General features: G+C 38.8%; 1 protein-coding gene and 1 gene segment (V, D, J or C); one reads left to right on the top strand and one right to left on the bottom strand.

Moving 5' to 3' along the window:
- Positions 1–31: 31 nt before the first annotated feature.
- LOC125904895 (oocyte zinc finger protein XlCOF7.1-like) lies at positions 32–8711 on the bottom strand. Its single transcript, XM_049602610.1, has 2 exons — positions 8272–8711; positions 32–1412 (listed from the first exon to the last, which is right to left on the bottom strand). The coding sequence occupies exons 1-2, from the start codon at positions 8432–8434 to the stop codon at positions 541–543; spliced, it is 1035 nt and encodes a 344-aa protein (XP_049458567.1). The 5' UTR covers positions 8435–8711; the 3' UTR covers positions 32–540.
- A 5066-nt stretch (positions 8712–13777) lies between these two features.
- Positions 13778–15601, top strand: LOC125904928 (Ig kappa-b4 chain C region-like). The segment is given in 2 exon segments: positions 13778–13836; positions 15097–15601. A coding segment is annotated over 1 exon segment (264 nt).
- Positions 15602–16331: the final 730 nt, after the last annotated feature.

The raw sequence follows: 16331 nt of genomic DNA, 5'->3' as shown, positions 1-16331 counted from the left end.
TGATCAGAGGAAAACAGAAACATAGGTGGAGTGAATGAAGCAGCTCTTTATTCAGTCCTCTCAGTTTGGGAAACACTCGCTGTTCTTTACTGATTTAACCAACTCAGTTTGAACAAAGACAAATATTTGATGACATTTTCAGAGCTCAGAGAAAACAACTTCACGGTGACCTTTGATACCAAATTCTAATCAGTTCATTCTCATGTCCAAGTGGACGTTTGTGCCAAAAGTGTCATGTTGTAGTAACGTAGAAAGTGTCATGAGGTAACGTCTCATTTTTCCCGCAATATCTCAAAAGGGCCTGAAGGGAATTTCCTCATATATGGCCCCAACATCCACTTGGATCTTTGTGCCAAATTAGAAGAAATTCCTTAGGGGTGTTTTTTTCATCCTGAAGACATAATGCCTCTGGCCACGTCTCCCAGTGGTGCAGATGCGTGAACACCTTGTGGCGGAGAACCAGCTCTGGATGAGTTCCTCCTGAACGTCACCATCATGATGTGACTGTTTGCTTTTCGTTCAGTCTGCGGCTCTTCACCTTCACCTGCTGCAGTCTACGACACACTTGTGGTTTTTAACCTGCGAATGCCACGTGAATCTCTTGCCACAGACACTGCATTGAAACGGTTTCTCCTCGGTGTGGAGCGCCATATGTGTCGTAAGATTGGCCTTTTTTGAAAATCTTTTACTACACACGGAGCAGCTGAACGGTTTCTCCCCAGTGTGCACTCTCATGTGATTCACCAGCGTGCACCGCAGGCTGAAACTCGTGTTACAAACTGTGCAGGTGAACGGCTTCTCTCCCGTGTGAACTCTCAGGTGTGTCGTCAAATTTGAGCTCTTTGTAAAAATTTTACCACAAAACGAGCAGGTGAATGTCTTTTCTCCCGTGTGACGTTTCGTGTGAATCTGCAGATGGTCCTTGCTGCTGAATCTTCTCCCACACTCTGAGCAGCTAAAAGATTTTTTAACCACGTTACATCCCACATCACTGACAGTGTTTTTCAGAGCATTGAAACCTGACTGAGGCTCCCTCCTCTGGTTCAAACCATCGTTACCATCCTCAGCCTCACAGGAGAGTGAAGTCGTCATGGTATCAGGTTGTAAATGTGGATCTGGATGTGAGTTCCTGTCTGGTCCTGGTCCTGGTCCTGGTCCTCCACAGTGGTGTCCCTCAGACTGAGGTTCCTCTTCATCATCTTCACTCTTCACAGGGACAGGAGTGAATGTGAACTTGGTGATATCAGCCTCCTCCAGCCCTTGAAGCTGCTCTCCCTCCTGACTGCTCCACAGTTCCTCCTCTTCCTCTTTAATGTGTGGGGGCTCTGGGTCCTCCTGGTCCACACTGGAGCTCCACTCCTGCTGCTCAGGGGGAACCTCTTCTTTAACCACCAACAGCTGCTGCTGGACCTCTGCACCAAACAGGAAACAGGAAACAGATTGTTGCACATATTGTTTTGTGGATATCATACACAGGGATGCTCAATAAAGCACAGCTCTAAACTCGAAATGGAAATTAAATAAATATTTTAAATTGATAAAGGCACAAATCAAATTATTCAAAACACTGAGAAAACATGTCATGGACTTTCGTCACCAAAAACGTTTTGAATCTTTATGGACTAAAATTTCAACAAAAATACAAAAAAATTTGAATATCACCCAACTAAAATGTTTTGAATTTTCATTAACAATTATTTTTAAATAAATATCAGAGCTGTAGGGCGGCATGGTGGTCTGGTGGTTAGCACTCTCGCCTCACAGCAAGAGGGTTCCTGGTTCGATCCCGGGTGTGGGAGCCCTTCTGTGCCGAGTTTGCATGTTCTCCCTGTGTCAGCGTGGGTTTCCTCCAGGTGCTCCAGCTTCCTCCCACAGTCCAAAGACATGCAGGTTAATTGGTGACTCTAAATTGTCCGTAGGTGTGAATGTGAGTGTGAATGGGGCTGAGGGCAAGTGAGCGAGGGCGACTCAAGGGCTTCATCCAGAGCATGCGGATGTCGTCTCTATGAGAACACATTGGCGTTAGTCTGCGATATGATGAGTAAAACTTAAACTTTTTGAATACTTACTCTCACCAGAGGGCCTGATATGCCTACCTGAACTGTTAAAAGAGAAAGAAAAAGAAAGAAAAAGGCAACGACTGAGCAAAGGCAGACGTGTTTCCTCCGCGCCACCGGCTGCAGCTGATTGAACGGCTGATTGAACACGAGGCCAGACCAAACTTTTACCTGCATCGGACTTCTGCACTGCACCTGTTGGTCAGAGCATTGAACACTTTGAGAGACATGAAAAAAAATCTTCTTCATGAGAATATGCATTCATATGCAAGGAAAGTAATGGAGGACCAGCTGGAAGTTATGGATAAGCTACTGGATTCAGAGGGGCTACCTTCAGAGCCCTCTCCCGAAACGCCAAAAAAGAGACCATCTAAGAAATTAAAGACGCTGATTAGTGAGGAGGACGAGGGGGATGAGCAGGACGAGCAACCTGTGCTCAGCTCGCTTGCTGTCAGTCATGGAACGAGTTGAGAGGATGCAAGAAGAATCCCTCAGACGGCTCCGGTCTCTAGAAATAACTGTTAAAGACAACACAGACACTTTGAAAAACGTTACAGATTCCCTCGAGTTTCTGGGGAAACAGGTGGAGGATGTCACAAAAAAAGCTGACAATCTCCAGGCCAGAGTTGAGTTTCTGGAGAAAGAAAATACAGTGCTCCGCGAAAAATGTAACGACCTGGACGCTTACAAGAGGAGATGGAACCTCCGGGTCACAGGGATCCCTGAGCACACCGGAGAAAACGTTAAGAAGATCGTCAACGACCTCTTCAGCCAGATCTCCCCGGACATCGGTGATCAGCTGCCTCTCTCCGTGGACATCGCGCACAGGCTGGGCCCCGCTCGGAGAGACTCGCTCCAGCCGCCGGATCATCGTCCAGTTCTTGTCACGGTCCCACAGGGACAAGATATGGAAGGACGCCAGAACGTCTGGCCTACTCAAAGAAAGGAACATAAAAATAATGGAGGACCTGACGCACGAAGTTAAAGATGCGAGGAACAAGCTGTGGCCGCTGGTGGAGCAGGCGAGAAAGGAGGAAGGAGAGCAGGCTTCAGAGGTGCTTCACTTATTGAAGGTAAGAGTGACAGTGAAGGACATGTAAGTGTTATCAGACTGTTTCTACACAGTATCGCTGGATGGTGATGAATTACAGACCTACATGATGTGTTAAAGTGGACAGTTTAACTTACAGACTTTGATGAACTGTAATATTATTCCTTTTACACTAACACCTGTGAACGGGTAATGTTGCATATAGGCCTGCTACAATAGAGCGGTGGTGCAGGTAAAAAATTTATTTATTTTTCCCTTTTTTTTTTTTTTTTTTTTCTCTGTTGTTTTGTTTTGCAAGGCTTTAACCGCTGAGTTGATGGGCGACTTCTTCAGTTTTTTAGAGAGATCATAAATGAGTGCTAATATTTGATCTGATGTATTTTTCAATGTTAGCCCAATTTAATTATTATTACTATTTGTTTTTTTTTTTTTTTTTTTTCCTCTCACCTTCTTACTATCTTGGTCCTTTAACTAGGTTAAATTTAAATATAGCCTCCCTTATAGGGGCAATTAAGGTAACGCCTTTCTGTGTTTTCAGTAGTTTTGGTAGTCAAGCCAATATACATTTTGGGAAATTAAATTTAATAAGCCCCTAAGATCTAGACTCATCTGTCATGACACAACAGCAGCTCATATCCTAAGAGAGGATTTTTGAGTGCTTTTCTTTTATTTACTTAATATTGTTCTATTCATTGTTATTAATGTCTTTATCCATTGTTACGTTCAATGCCAGGGGTTAAGAAACAATACTAAGCGCAAAGGCGCTATTTCTTTTAAGAAGCACAAAACTGATTTTTGTTTTATCCAAGAGTCACATTCAGTCCCTGATGACCGAAAATTTTGGAGATCTCAATGGGGTAATGAGTTGTGGCAGGCTCATGAATCTGAACATTCTGCTGGTGTTGCCAACTTAAAGCATACGTTTTCAGGGTCTGTGTTATTGACTACTTGTGATCCCTTAGGCCACTTTATTCTCCAAGTGGTAGACATTGAAAAATTCATAATGGTAACAGTTAACATATATGGCTATAATTCACACAATGAGAATGATTTGCTACTGGATACATTAGAAAACCATATTCAGAATGCTTCAGATAAATTTCCTATCTCAGGTATTGTAGTAGGGGGAGACTTTAACATGATACTTGATCATAACTTGGACTGCTGGCCTCAACGTAACTCTACTGCAGTGAATGAAAACCTGAAAGTCTTCATGCAAAGATTTAATTTAATTGATGTGTGGAGGTACCATCATCATAACACCAGTAACTTTACATGGAGTAATAGAAATGCCTCCAGGAAATCGCGACTAGACTTTTGGTTAGTTTCAAATAATTTAAACATTGATAAAATCTCAGTTAACATTATTACAACACCACTAACTGATCATAATGCTGTCTCCATATTTATACCTTTGCACTCTGCCTCCACAAAGATATTTAGGAACGTTTACTGGAAGTTGAATTGTTTTCTTTTGAAACATGAGACTGTTAAGTTAGGCATAAAGAGAATAATAGTAGAATTTTGGAATAAAGCAAATGTAGAAAATGTTTATGGTGGCAATTGGGAACTGTTGAAATTTAAAGCAGCCCAATATTTAAGGAAATATGGTAGCATCTTTTCTAAAAATCAAAGGTTAGAGGAAGAGAAAGTGGTCTCTAAAATAATATCATTATCCCAGAAAAGTCCTGCTGATATGTCAGAAAGCGATCATGCTGACTTGATCTCAGAGCAAATTAAACTAAATGAAATCTATTTACATAAGGCTAAAGGTGCCTTTGTAAGATCAAGAAAGAAATGGATCGAAGAAGGAGAACAGAATTCGGCGTATTTCTTTAATCTAGAAAGAAATCACGGGAAGCTCAACTTAATCCACCAACTTAACATTAATGGTGATATAACTGATGATCCCAGTAGAATAGCAGCCTTTTGCTCCAACTTTTACAGTGAGCTATATAAGACAGAATATTGTCATCAGTCAGCAACTTCATTCTTTAATTCTCTGAGTAACGTTACTAAAATTACTGAAGAGGACAAAGAGATGTGTGATGAAACTATAACTTTACAAGAAATCACTCATGTAATTAAACACCTCAAACTTAACAAATCTCCGGGAGGTGATGGGCTTTCTGCTGAATTCTATCAAACATTTGTTGAAGATTTAGCCCCTTTTCTACTTAAGGTATTTTTAGAAAGTGTGGAACAAGGAGCTCTACCTCCTACACTAATACAAGGCCTGATTACGTTGATTCCGAAACCTAAAAAAGACCACCTTCTTATTGATAACTGGCGACCTATCTCTTTACTCAATACTGACTATAAGATCTTTGCTTCTGTACTTGCCAAACGACTTAAAAATGTTTTGGATCCAATTATTGATGAGACACAATCAGGCTTTATGAGGAAGAGACATATCTCTAATAATATTCGTCTTGTTTTAGATTTGATTGATTACTCCTTTCTTTGCTCTGTGATAGCTTTATTTTCTTTCTAGATTTCTATAAAGCATTTGACACCGTGGAACATAATTTTATTTTTCAAACAATTAATCTATTTGGATTTGGTGATTTTTTCTTTAAAGCTGTTAAAACTTTGTACGCTAATGGTAACAGCTCCCTTAGACTAAAAAGCGGGACTTCCCCAAGATTCAATTTACAGCGGGGCATCCGACAGGGTTGTCCCGCATCCCCATATCTATTTATTTTATGCACTCAACTACTTTCTACACACATCAAAAATAGCTCGCTAAAAGGAATCTTTATTGCAGACAGAGAAATTATAATTAGTCAGCTGGCTGATGATACCACATTATTCTTAAAAAATGCTTCTCAAGTTCCCATTGCTATCCATACAATAGGCTTGTTCTCTGCAGCCTCTGGACTCGCTTAAACTTGAAGAAATGTGATTTGTTTCCTCTTAAGAACTGGGCAGAGTCATTTGTTTACAACATATCTGTCAAAAACAAGGTCACTTACCTTGGAATCACCATTGTTAAAAGTCAGACAGACAGGTGCTCTGAAAATTTTGATCTGATAATTGATAAGACAAGGAAAAAGCTAAACCAATGGCTTCAAAGGGATTTATCCTTGAAAGGTCGAATACTGTTAACAAAAGCAGAAGGACTGTCTCGTCTTACTTATGCAGCTATTCCCCTGTCTGTTGATAAGCAAATTTGTAGTGCCATTGATAAGCTGTTATTTAATTTCATTTGGAAAAACAAGACGCATTATGTGAAAAAATCGGTTATTATGAACACTTATGATTCTGGTGGGTTAAATTTTCTTGACTTTACTACATTGAATAACACTTTTAAAATTAACTGGATAAAGCAGTTCTTACATAATCCTACATCCATTTGGAATTTTATACCCAAGTTTGTTTTCTCTACCATTGGTGGCCTTGAGTATGTGTTATTATGTGACTATAAAATAGAAAGACTTCCTCTTATTTTATCCAACTTTCATAAAGAAATGCTGTTGGCATGGTCGTTAATCTATAAACATAACTTCTCTCCACATAGATGTTTTATCTGGAACAATCAACATATCAAATACAAAAATAAATCTCTGTTCCTTAATTCATGGTTTGATAAGAACATAATTTTAGTCACCCAACTGCTCAACGATAATGGGAATTTGCTAAATTATACAGAATTTCTCATAAAATATGGTATTCCTGTTACCCCAAAAGACTTTGCAATTGTAATGGATGCTGTTCCTCTGGTATCCTAACTCTGTTAAGAGGTGCTGGAAATCCAGTTTGTCCTCCTTTAGACCCAATTTTAACGACAGTGGGGCATATGTGTTTCTCCGTTACACCTAAAAAAAGGAATTATCTTATTAGATCACTGTTTCAATCTGATAACACCTCTACCCCATATGTCATGCAATACTGGTCTAATATTGTTAATGATCTGAACTGGACCCAGATATGGAATCTCCCCTACAAATACTTAATTACAAATAAAGTGAGAGAAATATCCTACAAGATAATCCATAGATACTACCCTGCCAAACAGAATTTGTTAAAATTTAAGAAGGATTTATGTGTGAACTGCTCTTTCTGTGACTCTGAACCTGAAACTGTGTTTCACCTGTTTTGGCATTGTCACTTTACTGCCACCTTCTGGAAAGAAGTAATATGGTACATCTCATTGAAGCTTGTCCCAGATTTCTCTTTATTTTGTAAGAATATTTTTTTTGGAATCTATGATGTCAAGAGTATGAAACAGAATGAACTGTATATTATAAATTTGTTAATATTATTAGGAAAATATCACATACACAGAGCTAAATTTAGTCATTCCAAACCCTGTTTTGTGGTGTTCCAAAAGGAAATGGAACAGTACCTGCAAAGCATTTGTGACTCTAATAACAAGAAAGCGATGAGAACATATAATTTGTGCACCTTATTCTCTGTATTTATGTAATAGCCCACCCCCTGGCTACTGTACTGTATACTTGTTTCGATTGAAGACTCGTTAATAAAGAAAAAAAAAAAAAAAAAAAAAAAGAGTGTGAATGGTTGTTTGTCTCTATGTGTCAGCCCTGTGATAGTCTGGTGACCTGTCCAGGGTGAACCCTGCCTCTCGCCCGATGTCAGCTGGGATAGGCTCCAGCCCCCCCACGACCCTCAAGAGGATGAAGCGGTTAGAAGATGAATGAATGAATGAATGAATGAATGAATGAATGAATGAATCAGAGCTGTATGTCTACATTCATTTATTTGTATATTAATTTATTTCAGTATAACAGATAAGATTTTGCTGCTATAAAAATGACTGAAATTAGATGAATAGATTTATAACTTATTAGATTAACCTTTGTTAATAAAGTTTTCCTTTGGCGACAGAATTTGCAGTTGAAAGGCAGTAAAAAATAACATTGCAATACTCAGCATCTCAAAACATGTTAGAAATCACAGTAATATTATATTTTGTTATTTTAGTATCGTGATAATATCGCACCACGGGTCCTCAGGTGTTTCCCACCCTGATGTACAATCATTTTATTGTATTCTACGTTAGTATGTCACAATAGCATGAAAAACAAGGAGTTATAACAAGAAAAGGAACTCATGACAACGAGGGTGGTTCCTGGTTATAAGAACAAACGTCACGTCCTGTTGGCAGCAGTAACAATAAACATAAAGGTGTCTCCTCACCTGTGGTGTGTCTGTGGATCAGAGTCCTGTCAGAGTCCTGCAGCAGCCTCCCCACCTCCTCCTCATACTCTGATAATGTCCTCTCAAACAGCCCGCAGATCTCCTCAGCTGCTGCTCTCAGTCTCTGGGTGACAACAACTCTCAGCAGCTGGACTTTAGACATGTTCACCCAACTTCCTGTCCAAATAAGCCTCCCTTAATGTTTGTTCTCTGACTGACAAGGAGCTGCTCGTTTCAAGCTAGCATGCTAAGCTAACTTCTCTCTCGGTTTGTATACTTCCGGGGCGATGACAGAGAGGACAAACACTCAGAGCAGATGAAACTCAAACACGACACACAGAGCAAATGTCATTTTCCTTCAGCTGTGAGTCAGTTACATTTTGTAAAGGGACAAAACGTCGCTACAGAGTCGACCTCTTCAGTGGGCCGCCATCTTGTTCTGACAGTTAGCCCCAGAGAGGAGAAGTTCTTCCGGGGCAGACCTTCAAAATAAAACCGGAGCATGGCTTTCTTCTTCTTCTTCTTCTTCTTCTTCTTCTTCTTCTTCTTCTAATTATTATTATTATAATAGATAAATGAGACAAAAATAAAATAATAAAATAATAAATACATTTCTAAAATAAAATCAAGTATTAAATATTAAGTACAAATTGAATAAATAAATGAAATAAAAATAATCCTCTTCCTCTTTTGGGTTTCATGGCAGGTGGCACACACACACATACATACATACATATATATATACATATATGTATATATATATATATATATATATGTATGTATGTATGTATACACACACACACACACACACACACACACACACACACACACATATATATACACATGTATATAATAAAAAAGGTAACATGAAAATAAAAATAATAAAATAAATAACTAAATAAAATAAAAAAAATAGATATTATGGAAATAAAAATAGAATTTGAAAATAAATAGAATCGAAATAAAATTAAATTAAATTAAATGAAAGATAAAAAATAAAATATGAATTTAAAAATAAATATAACAGAAATTAATCAGTTCAGTTACTTTCAGATATTGGAACAGTTTTCCTACACTGATGTCAAATACATTTTTAAACTGAATTTTTCTATCTCAGCTTCCTGATTTCTCTCTTTAATTTTCCATGTTCTCGAGAGTATTTCTGGAATGTAAAACTACATGTTCCACTGATTCCTCTGCTTTACAGTGCTCTCATGATCCAGATGGACGTTTGTATATCAAGTGTAATGATTTCTTAAGTCCAACTCTTCACCTTGTTAAAACGTTCTCTTCTTTAGTGCATCTCTTAGCTGTACTCACTGCGTCTACTTCTTGTTGTATTGCGTACAGGTGTCGTCCTGTGTTTCTAGTGTCTCAAATGTGCTGCCACTTTTTAATGATGTTTCTTTTGATAATTCATTTTGCTTTTGCTTTACAAAGTGATATGTCCATAATCTCTTCATGTTTCAGAGCCTGTTTGCTTATGAATCAGCAGTTTCATCGCCCTTAACTCCTCTGTGAGCTGGAATCCACATAAATGTTATATTCATATAAATATTCACATTTTTAAATCTGTACAATGTTTAATCTGTTCCATTAACTATATCCTGCCGACTACTAAATGCAAATGATTGTATGTAGAGTAGTTGAAAGACACTTGCCCAAACTATATAACAATATGAGAGATAGGGATAAATCAGACTATAATAAAGAGTTAGGAGACATTTTGCGAAAACATTATGACCAACCCTTAATATTACACTAACAGATTTATGGATTTTCTTGTATTAACCCAGTTGTTTTGTTCTCTTCAATTAAAACTCTCATCAAGAAAAATGCCCCAAAATTTTGTACTGAACAGTTGAGGACTCTGAAAAAACTAAATTATAATTTTCAATAAATCTTTAGAGTAGGGGTTTTTTTTGCCACTGAAAATAATTAATTTAGATTTTAAACCAGCATCAGCTTCCTTCATCAATTAGTCAAAATTTAAATTGGAGAGACCAGGGGTTGTATCATCTGCAAACATTATCAGGAAAAGAATATTTGAGACATTCGATAAATCATTTATATAGATGAGGAAAAATAATGGCCCGAGAATGGAGCCCTGCGGGACCCCACAGGTTAAGCTGGCCTTGCTGGAATAGCATCCCTTAACACAAACAACTCACTTCTTTCAGTGACATAATTATCTAATGATTTGTATGTAGCATCATGAAAAACATCATGAAAACACAGATAAGAAAAGATAGACTTTACTGTCCCAAAGGAATTTGTCTTGGATACATGTGGTACCTGCCATTAAAAGACACATGAAAGTTTAGACATGCAGTTCCTACATATACATGTATGTACAAACAGATCTGATTTAAAGGGCCAGTGTGTAATATTTGCTATGGTTTATTGTCAATCTGAATCTGAATCTGAATATTCTACCCATTAATATGTTTATATAAGTGTATAATCGCTATAAAATAAAATTCGTTTGGTTTTCGTAGTCTTATAATTATGCTTTTATATATATATATATATATATATATATATATATATATATATATATATATCAAGGGCCCCCCGTGTCAGCGTGGGTTCTCTCCGGGCACTCCGGCTTCCTCCCACAGTCCAAAGACATGCAGGTTAATTGATAACTCTAAATTGTCCGTAGGTGAGAATGTGAGTGTGAATGGTTGTCTGTCTCTATGTGTCAGCCCTGTGATAGTCTGGTGACCTGTCCAGGGTGAACCCTGCCTCTCACCGATGTAGCTGGGATAGGCTCCAGCCCCCCCGCGACCCTCAAGAGGATGAAGCGGTTAGAAGATGAATGAATGAATGAATGAATCAAGGGCCTTGCTTTAGAGAGGTCGCCATCTTGCGCCGCCATGTATGTACGGCAGATCGAGCGGACAGTCCAGCCAGCCGGAGAACGCATTTCGTGTGTATAAATAAACCAACGAAGACAGCGGAAGGAAGGAAGGAAGAAGGAGGAGGAAACAGCAGAGATCATTAGTAGTTCGTCGATAGAGAGTTATTGCTCTGCCAGTCTGTCTTGCTATTTGTTGTTGTCGGTTTGTATGTTTGTTGTTGTTTGTTGCATTGCTTGTTTTGTTTTTTGCTGATGTTGCATTGTCCGTTCTGCTGCATGTGTGCGCTATTTTTGCTGTTGCTGTGCTGCGTGATGCTGCTCTCTGTTAGCCACTTTATGCTATTTGTCCCTTATGTGGTGCACGTTGTAGGTGTTGCTGTTTCTTTTACCTTTTGATACCCCTCTAATCCCTGTCCCCTTCTCCTCAAGAGGCTCTTGCCAGGCTGCCATTGTAAATAAGAATTTGTTCTGAATGACTTGCCTGGTTAAATAAAGGTTAAATAAAAGCTCAGACTGGCCTGATGTGCTCTCTCCTCGTGGTTCTGGTTCATAGCTGAGCTACAGAGTTTTCAGTGAGCTGAAGTCTCTCAGTGTTTTTTTTTGGGAGGCCAGTAAAAAGTGTGTTAGAGTAGTCGAGTCGGCTTGAGATAAACCATGAATCAATTTCTCAGCATCTTTTTCATTTAGAAATGGTCATACCTCAGCGATGCCTCTGAGGTGGAAAAATGATGCTGTTGTCACCTTGTTAACGTGGCACTTGAAGCTCAGATGTGAATCAAAGATCACACCAAGATTTGTCACTTTAGATTTAATCCAGAGGTTAAATTCCCAGATTATTAAGCAGCATTTCTTTTCTGTTCAGTTTTTATTTCATTTAACTTTAAGAAATGATTGCTCATCCATGTATTTATTGCCAAAAGACATATAGCGATGGAGTTGATAGCTGCAGCATCATTTGGCTCAGCAGAGATGTCGTGTCATCTGAGTAAATGTGGAAACAGACATTGTATTCTCTAATGATGTCACCAAGTGGCAGCATGTACAGTGAGAATAAAAATGGATCCAAAACAGAGGTCATGTTTCTCAGACACATGATCTCCAAGACTGACGTAAAACTTTTGAACCAGTTTAACACACAGTCTAAAAGACCAACCATTTTTCAAGACTAATTAAGAGTCACAGTCAACCATATCAAATGCTGTGCTTTGGTCTAAGATGACGAGAACTGAGACTTTAATCAGAGTTTGGTCTGTGGTGGCTGATTATGTGAGGAAGAGCAGTTCTGGTGCTGTGGTGTGTCCAGAAGCCTGATGAAAGTCCTCCAGGATACTATTCTCTTTAAGAAAGGAATTTATTTGCAAAAATGTTCTTACTGATGAATGGAAGGTTGGCTGTCGACCTGCAGCTGATCAGGGCATTTCCATTTAGGTTGTGTGTCTTTAGTGTGGGTTTGAAGACTTGTATTTATAACCTTCAGGATGTGACTTGAAACACTGTCAAACACCTGCTTAAAAATGTAATTGAGAATCTGCACTACCTTCTGATCTGACTGACAACTGAAAGACGGGATGAGAATTTGGGATTCATAATATGATGTCATCGACATGAACAGATATTTTCTCATAGTGTAAATTAGATGATGGCACATACTGACTGTTGATCTCATGATAACTCTGACAGTAGTAAACTGCTGCATCTTCAGCCTGAACTCCACTGATGGTCAGAGCGAAGTCAGAGTTTGATCCACTGCCTGAAAAACGATCTGGAATCCCTGACATCCTCTCATTGGTGTTGCTAATCAGCAGTTTAGGAGTTTCTCCATGTTTCTGTTGATACCAGTTTAAACAGTAAGCACTGCTACAACCCCAAACCTGCTGACTGGTCCTACAGCTGATGGTGACGGAGCCTCCCAGAGCAGAGCTCACTGCTCCAGGCTGAGTCACTGTGACCTGACCTCTGGACTCTGAGGATACAGAGACAAAAACATAAAGCAGCGTCATGGTTTTGTGGTCTTCATTTCAGAGGGACGGATGTTGATAGAGGAGAGGAGTTTGATTCTCTGGACTTTACCTGTGAAGCAGCAGCAGAGGAGAGTCCAGATGAGGACGGAGGTCAAAGTCATGTTTTTGATGAAGAGGAGGATTTCTGTGGCTTCTGTTGTCATGAAGGACAGCTGTCAGTCATCCAGTGTTCAACTCTCAGGACTATAAACTCTCCCAGAGCACTGGAGCATGGTGCTGCTGATGCAAAGTGGCTCTCTATGGAAATGCTCTGACTGACTCCAACAGGGACTTGGATTACTCTGATGATGCTGTTTATCAATGGATCAATACATTTATCAGAGGACTGATCAGGAATGTGTCACTCATCATTTACATGTGGATTTGCTTTGATGACTGCAGAAAGATTTTCTTTCACAACGTCTTCTGTCTGGTTTCATTTAATGTGAGAGGATCAATTTTACTTTCAGACAAATTTAACAATAAAGATGTAAAAAATTAATTCTGAAACATTGTGACACTGATTGATAACTATAATGTTAAATAGTAAATTCTTTTCAAAGAGGAAGTGTTGTTGTTGAGTTTGTTGTCTTCAAAGTCAGAGAGCCGTGTCTCTGTACAGTCAGAGGTTTTTGTCACGACTCAATCAGTTTGTATCACTGTGGTTGACTTTTGGTGGAGGAACCAGACTGGATGTTGGAAGTAAGTTCAATCTTTAACAAATTTTATTGAGTTACAAGAAACATTTTCTTTTTTGCCTCTGTTACTTGTCAAGAAAATGAAATTGGTGGTTTTACATTTTAACTTGTAATTTTTGGCCAGCTGTTGTGTATGAAACAAAGTGCACTTTGTTTTTTAAATGAAATGATAAATATAACTACCATAATAACTCAGTGGAGCAGAGAGTCATGTGTTTGAATTTTTAGATTAAAGTTGGAATTTGAGGACTTGTAGTTGAAGTTTTGTCAGACAAAGTCAGAGAGCCGTGTCTCTGTACAGTCAGAGGTTTTTGTACGACGACTCAATCAGTTTGTATCACTGTGGCGCACGTTCGGTGGAGGAACCAGACTGGATGTTGGAAGTAAGTTTCTGCAGAAATATTTAATCAGTCAAGGTTTTAATTTCAGTGTCTGAATATTTGTAGTAGATATAAGTTTCCATTGGACTGATCTAAATCACTCTCATTGTTCATTTCTCCTCTTTAACCTTGAAGTTGAACTCAAAGCAGTTTCACTGAACTTCTCTTTAAACATTCAGCTGAATTTGTGAAATGTGAACAACTTAAACTGTAGGAAAGATTAAAGAACAACACTCGTACTTTATACATGTTTTAAATTCAGCCTTTAAAACTGTTTTGAAGTTGAGTTGAAATGATTTCAAACCCTGAGAATGAAGCAGAAATGCTGCCAAATCTCTGATCTTGTAAAATGGCTCAAATTGTCTTTTAACCTCAGTTTGAAATAATGTTGACTCTTCTCTGATGCTATTTGTATTTTTCAATCTGTCTGATGAACAATTTCAATTTGGTGGTGAGTTATTTTTGGCTGATAATGTCCTTTAACAGTGGATCTGATTGACTTTTGTCCTGTTGAGAGTTTGGACTGTAAATATGTTTGTATAAATGTACCAGGACTTTGAACTAAAGAATATATGAGTGAAAATATATTCAGTGTTGATACTGAAGCTGTGAATCTTTTATTTCCAGTGTAGTTTGATATCTCTCAGGTCATATGAGGACTCTTTCTGTGCTGATATGCATGAGAGGTTTCTGAAAGGGAAGTGAAACAATGTGTGAGTGAGTGAGTGAGTGAGTGAGTGAGTGACTGGTGGAGCAGAAACACCATCTGACAGAAACTCCTTCAAGGAGAAAATCCACTCTCACACAGTAAAGGTGTCCAAGTGTCTGGTGTTTGATTGACAGCTGTGTGGTCCCTGTCCTCTAAGCTGATTGGTGTCTCCTAGGTGATGTCCGTCCCACCCTGACGGTGCTGCCCCCCTCCAGAGAGGAGCTGCAGCAGGGCAAGGCCACGCTCATGTGCCTGGCCAACAAGGGCTTCCCCTCAGACTGGAGTCTGGCCTGGAAGGTGGACGGCAGAAGCAGCAGCAGCAGCAGCAGCTGGGAGGAGAGCAGGAGCCCCGGGGTGCTGGAGAAGGACGGCCACTACAGCTGGAGCAGCACCCTGAGGCTCCCTGCAGACCAGTGGGGGAAGGTGGGCTCTGTGACCTGTGAGGCCACCCAGGGCTCCCAGACTCCGCTCTCAGAGACACTGAGGAGAGACCAGTGTTCCCAGTCCTGACCTGACTCACTGGGACTCTGCTACTGGTTTGACTCTGCTACTGCTCTCACTCTGCACTCTGGAACTATCTCTGTCTTTCATTTCACATCTTTCAATAGCAATATTTACCAGCTTGTTGCAATGTTTCAATATTATTTCACTGTTTCCACATAATAAAGACGTGTTCATCAAATCACTTGTTTTCATCTTTATTATGATCAAAGTGTCTGAATGATTTTCTCTTCATAGTAACAGTAACTTTATTAAATCCAGAGGAAAAATAAGCTGATAAAGATCCTGTAAGTTCTCTGTGATGAATTCAGAAAGAAAGTTTCAGAATATATGAAATAGGTCTATTTTTACTGAACATTTTAAGAGTTCATAAACTCAGACAAAACTCCTCATTATTGTTTGATTAGTACAAACAGTGATGGTAGTAGTATAAGTCCATCATCTGTTGTCACAATGGATATGAATGCCTTCATGACTGTAAAACTTATTCTGCTATAGTCATTACAGATTTGTCTGTAATAATAAACCTTTGGAACAAAACCCATGGTAGGAACATTTCAATGATAAATTATCCAATCAGCTCTCATTACTGAAGTGTCTTTATAGTAAGGACTGTAATATTGTAATTACTTCAGGTGTCTCCAAAGAACATGCATTATTATTTGAATTAAACTAAAAAAGTCAGAAAAGTGTTTGTTAAATCTGAAATAAATAGCAGTATATCATCTGCATAGAGAGAAATAAAATGAGTTTGATCTAGAAATTTAAACTGGGAAATATTTATATACTGTTTCTGCTGAAGAACCACAAAGAGAAATAAAGAGATGACAAAAGAACAGAATTAAAATGTGACTGATTTACATACTCCATTAATTGTTTTTGGTGTAATCTATAAAATACATATTTTTG

This window comes from Epinephelus fuscoguttatus, linkage group LG17 (genome assembly GCF_011397635.1).
Source record: "Epinephelus fuscoguttatus linkage group LG17, E.fuscoguttatus.final_Chr_v1".
Classification (NCBI taxonomy): domain Eukaryota; kingdom Metazoa; phylum Chordata; class Actinopteri; order Perciformes; family Serranidae; genus Epinephelus; species Epinephelus fuscoguttatus.
Note: the sequence above shows the minus strand (reverse complement) of the source record. Positions and strands in the feature narration are given on the sequence as shown.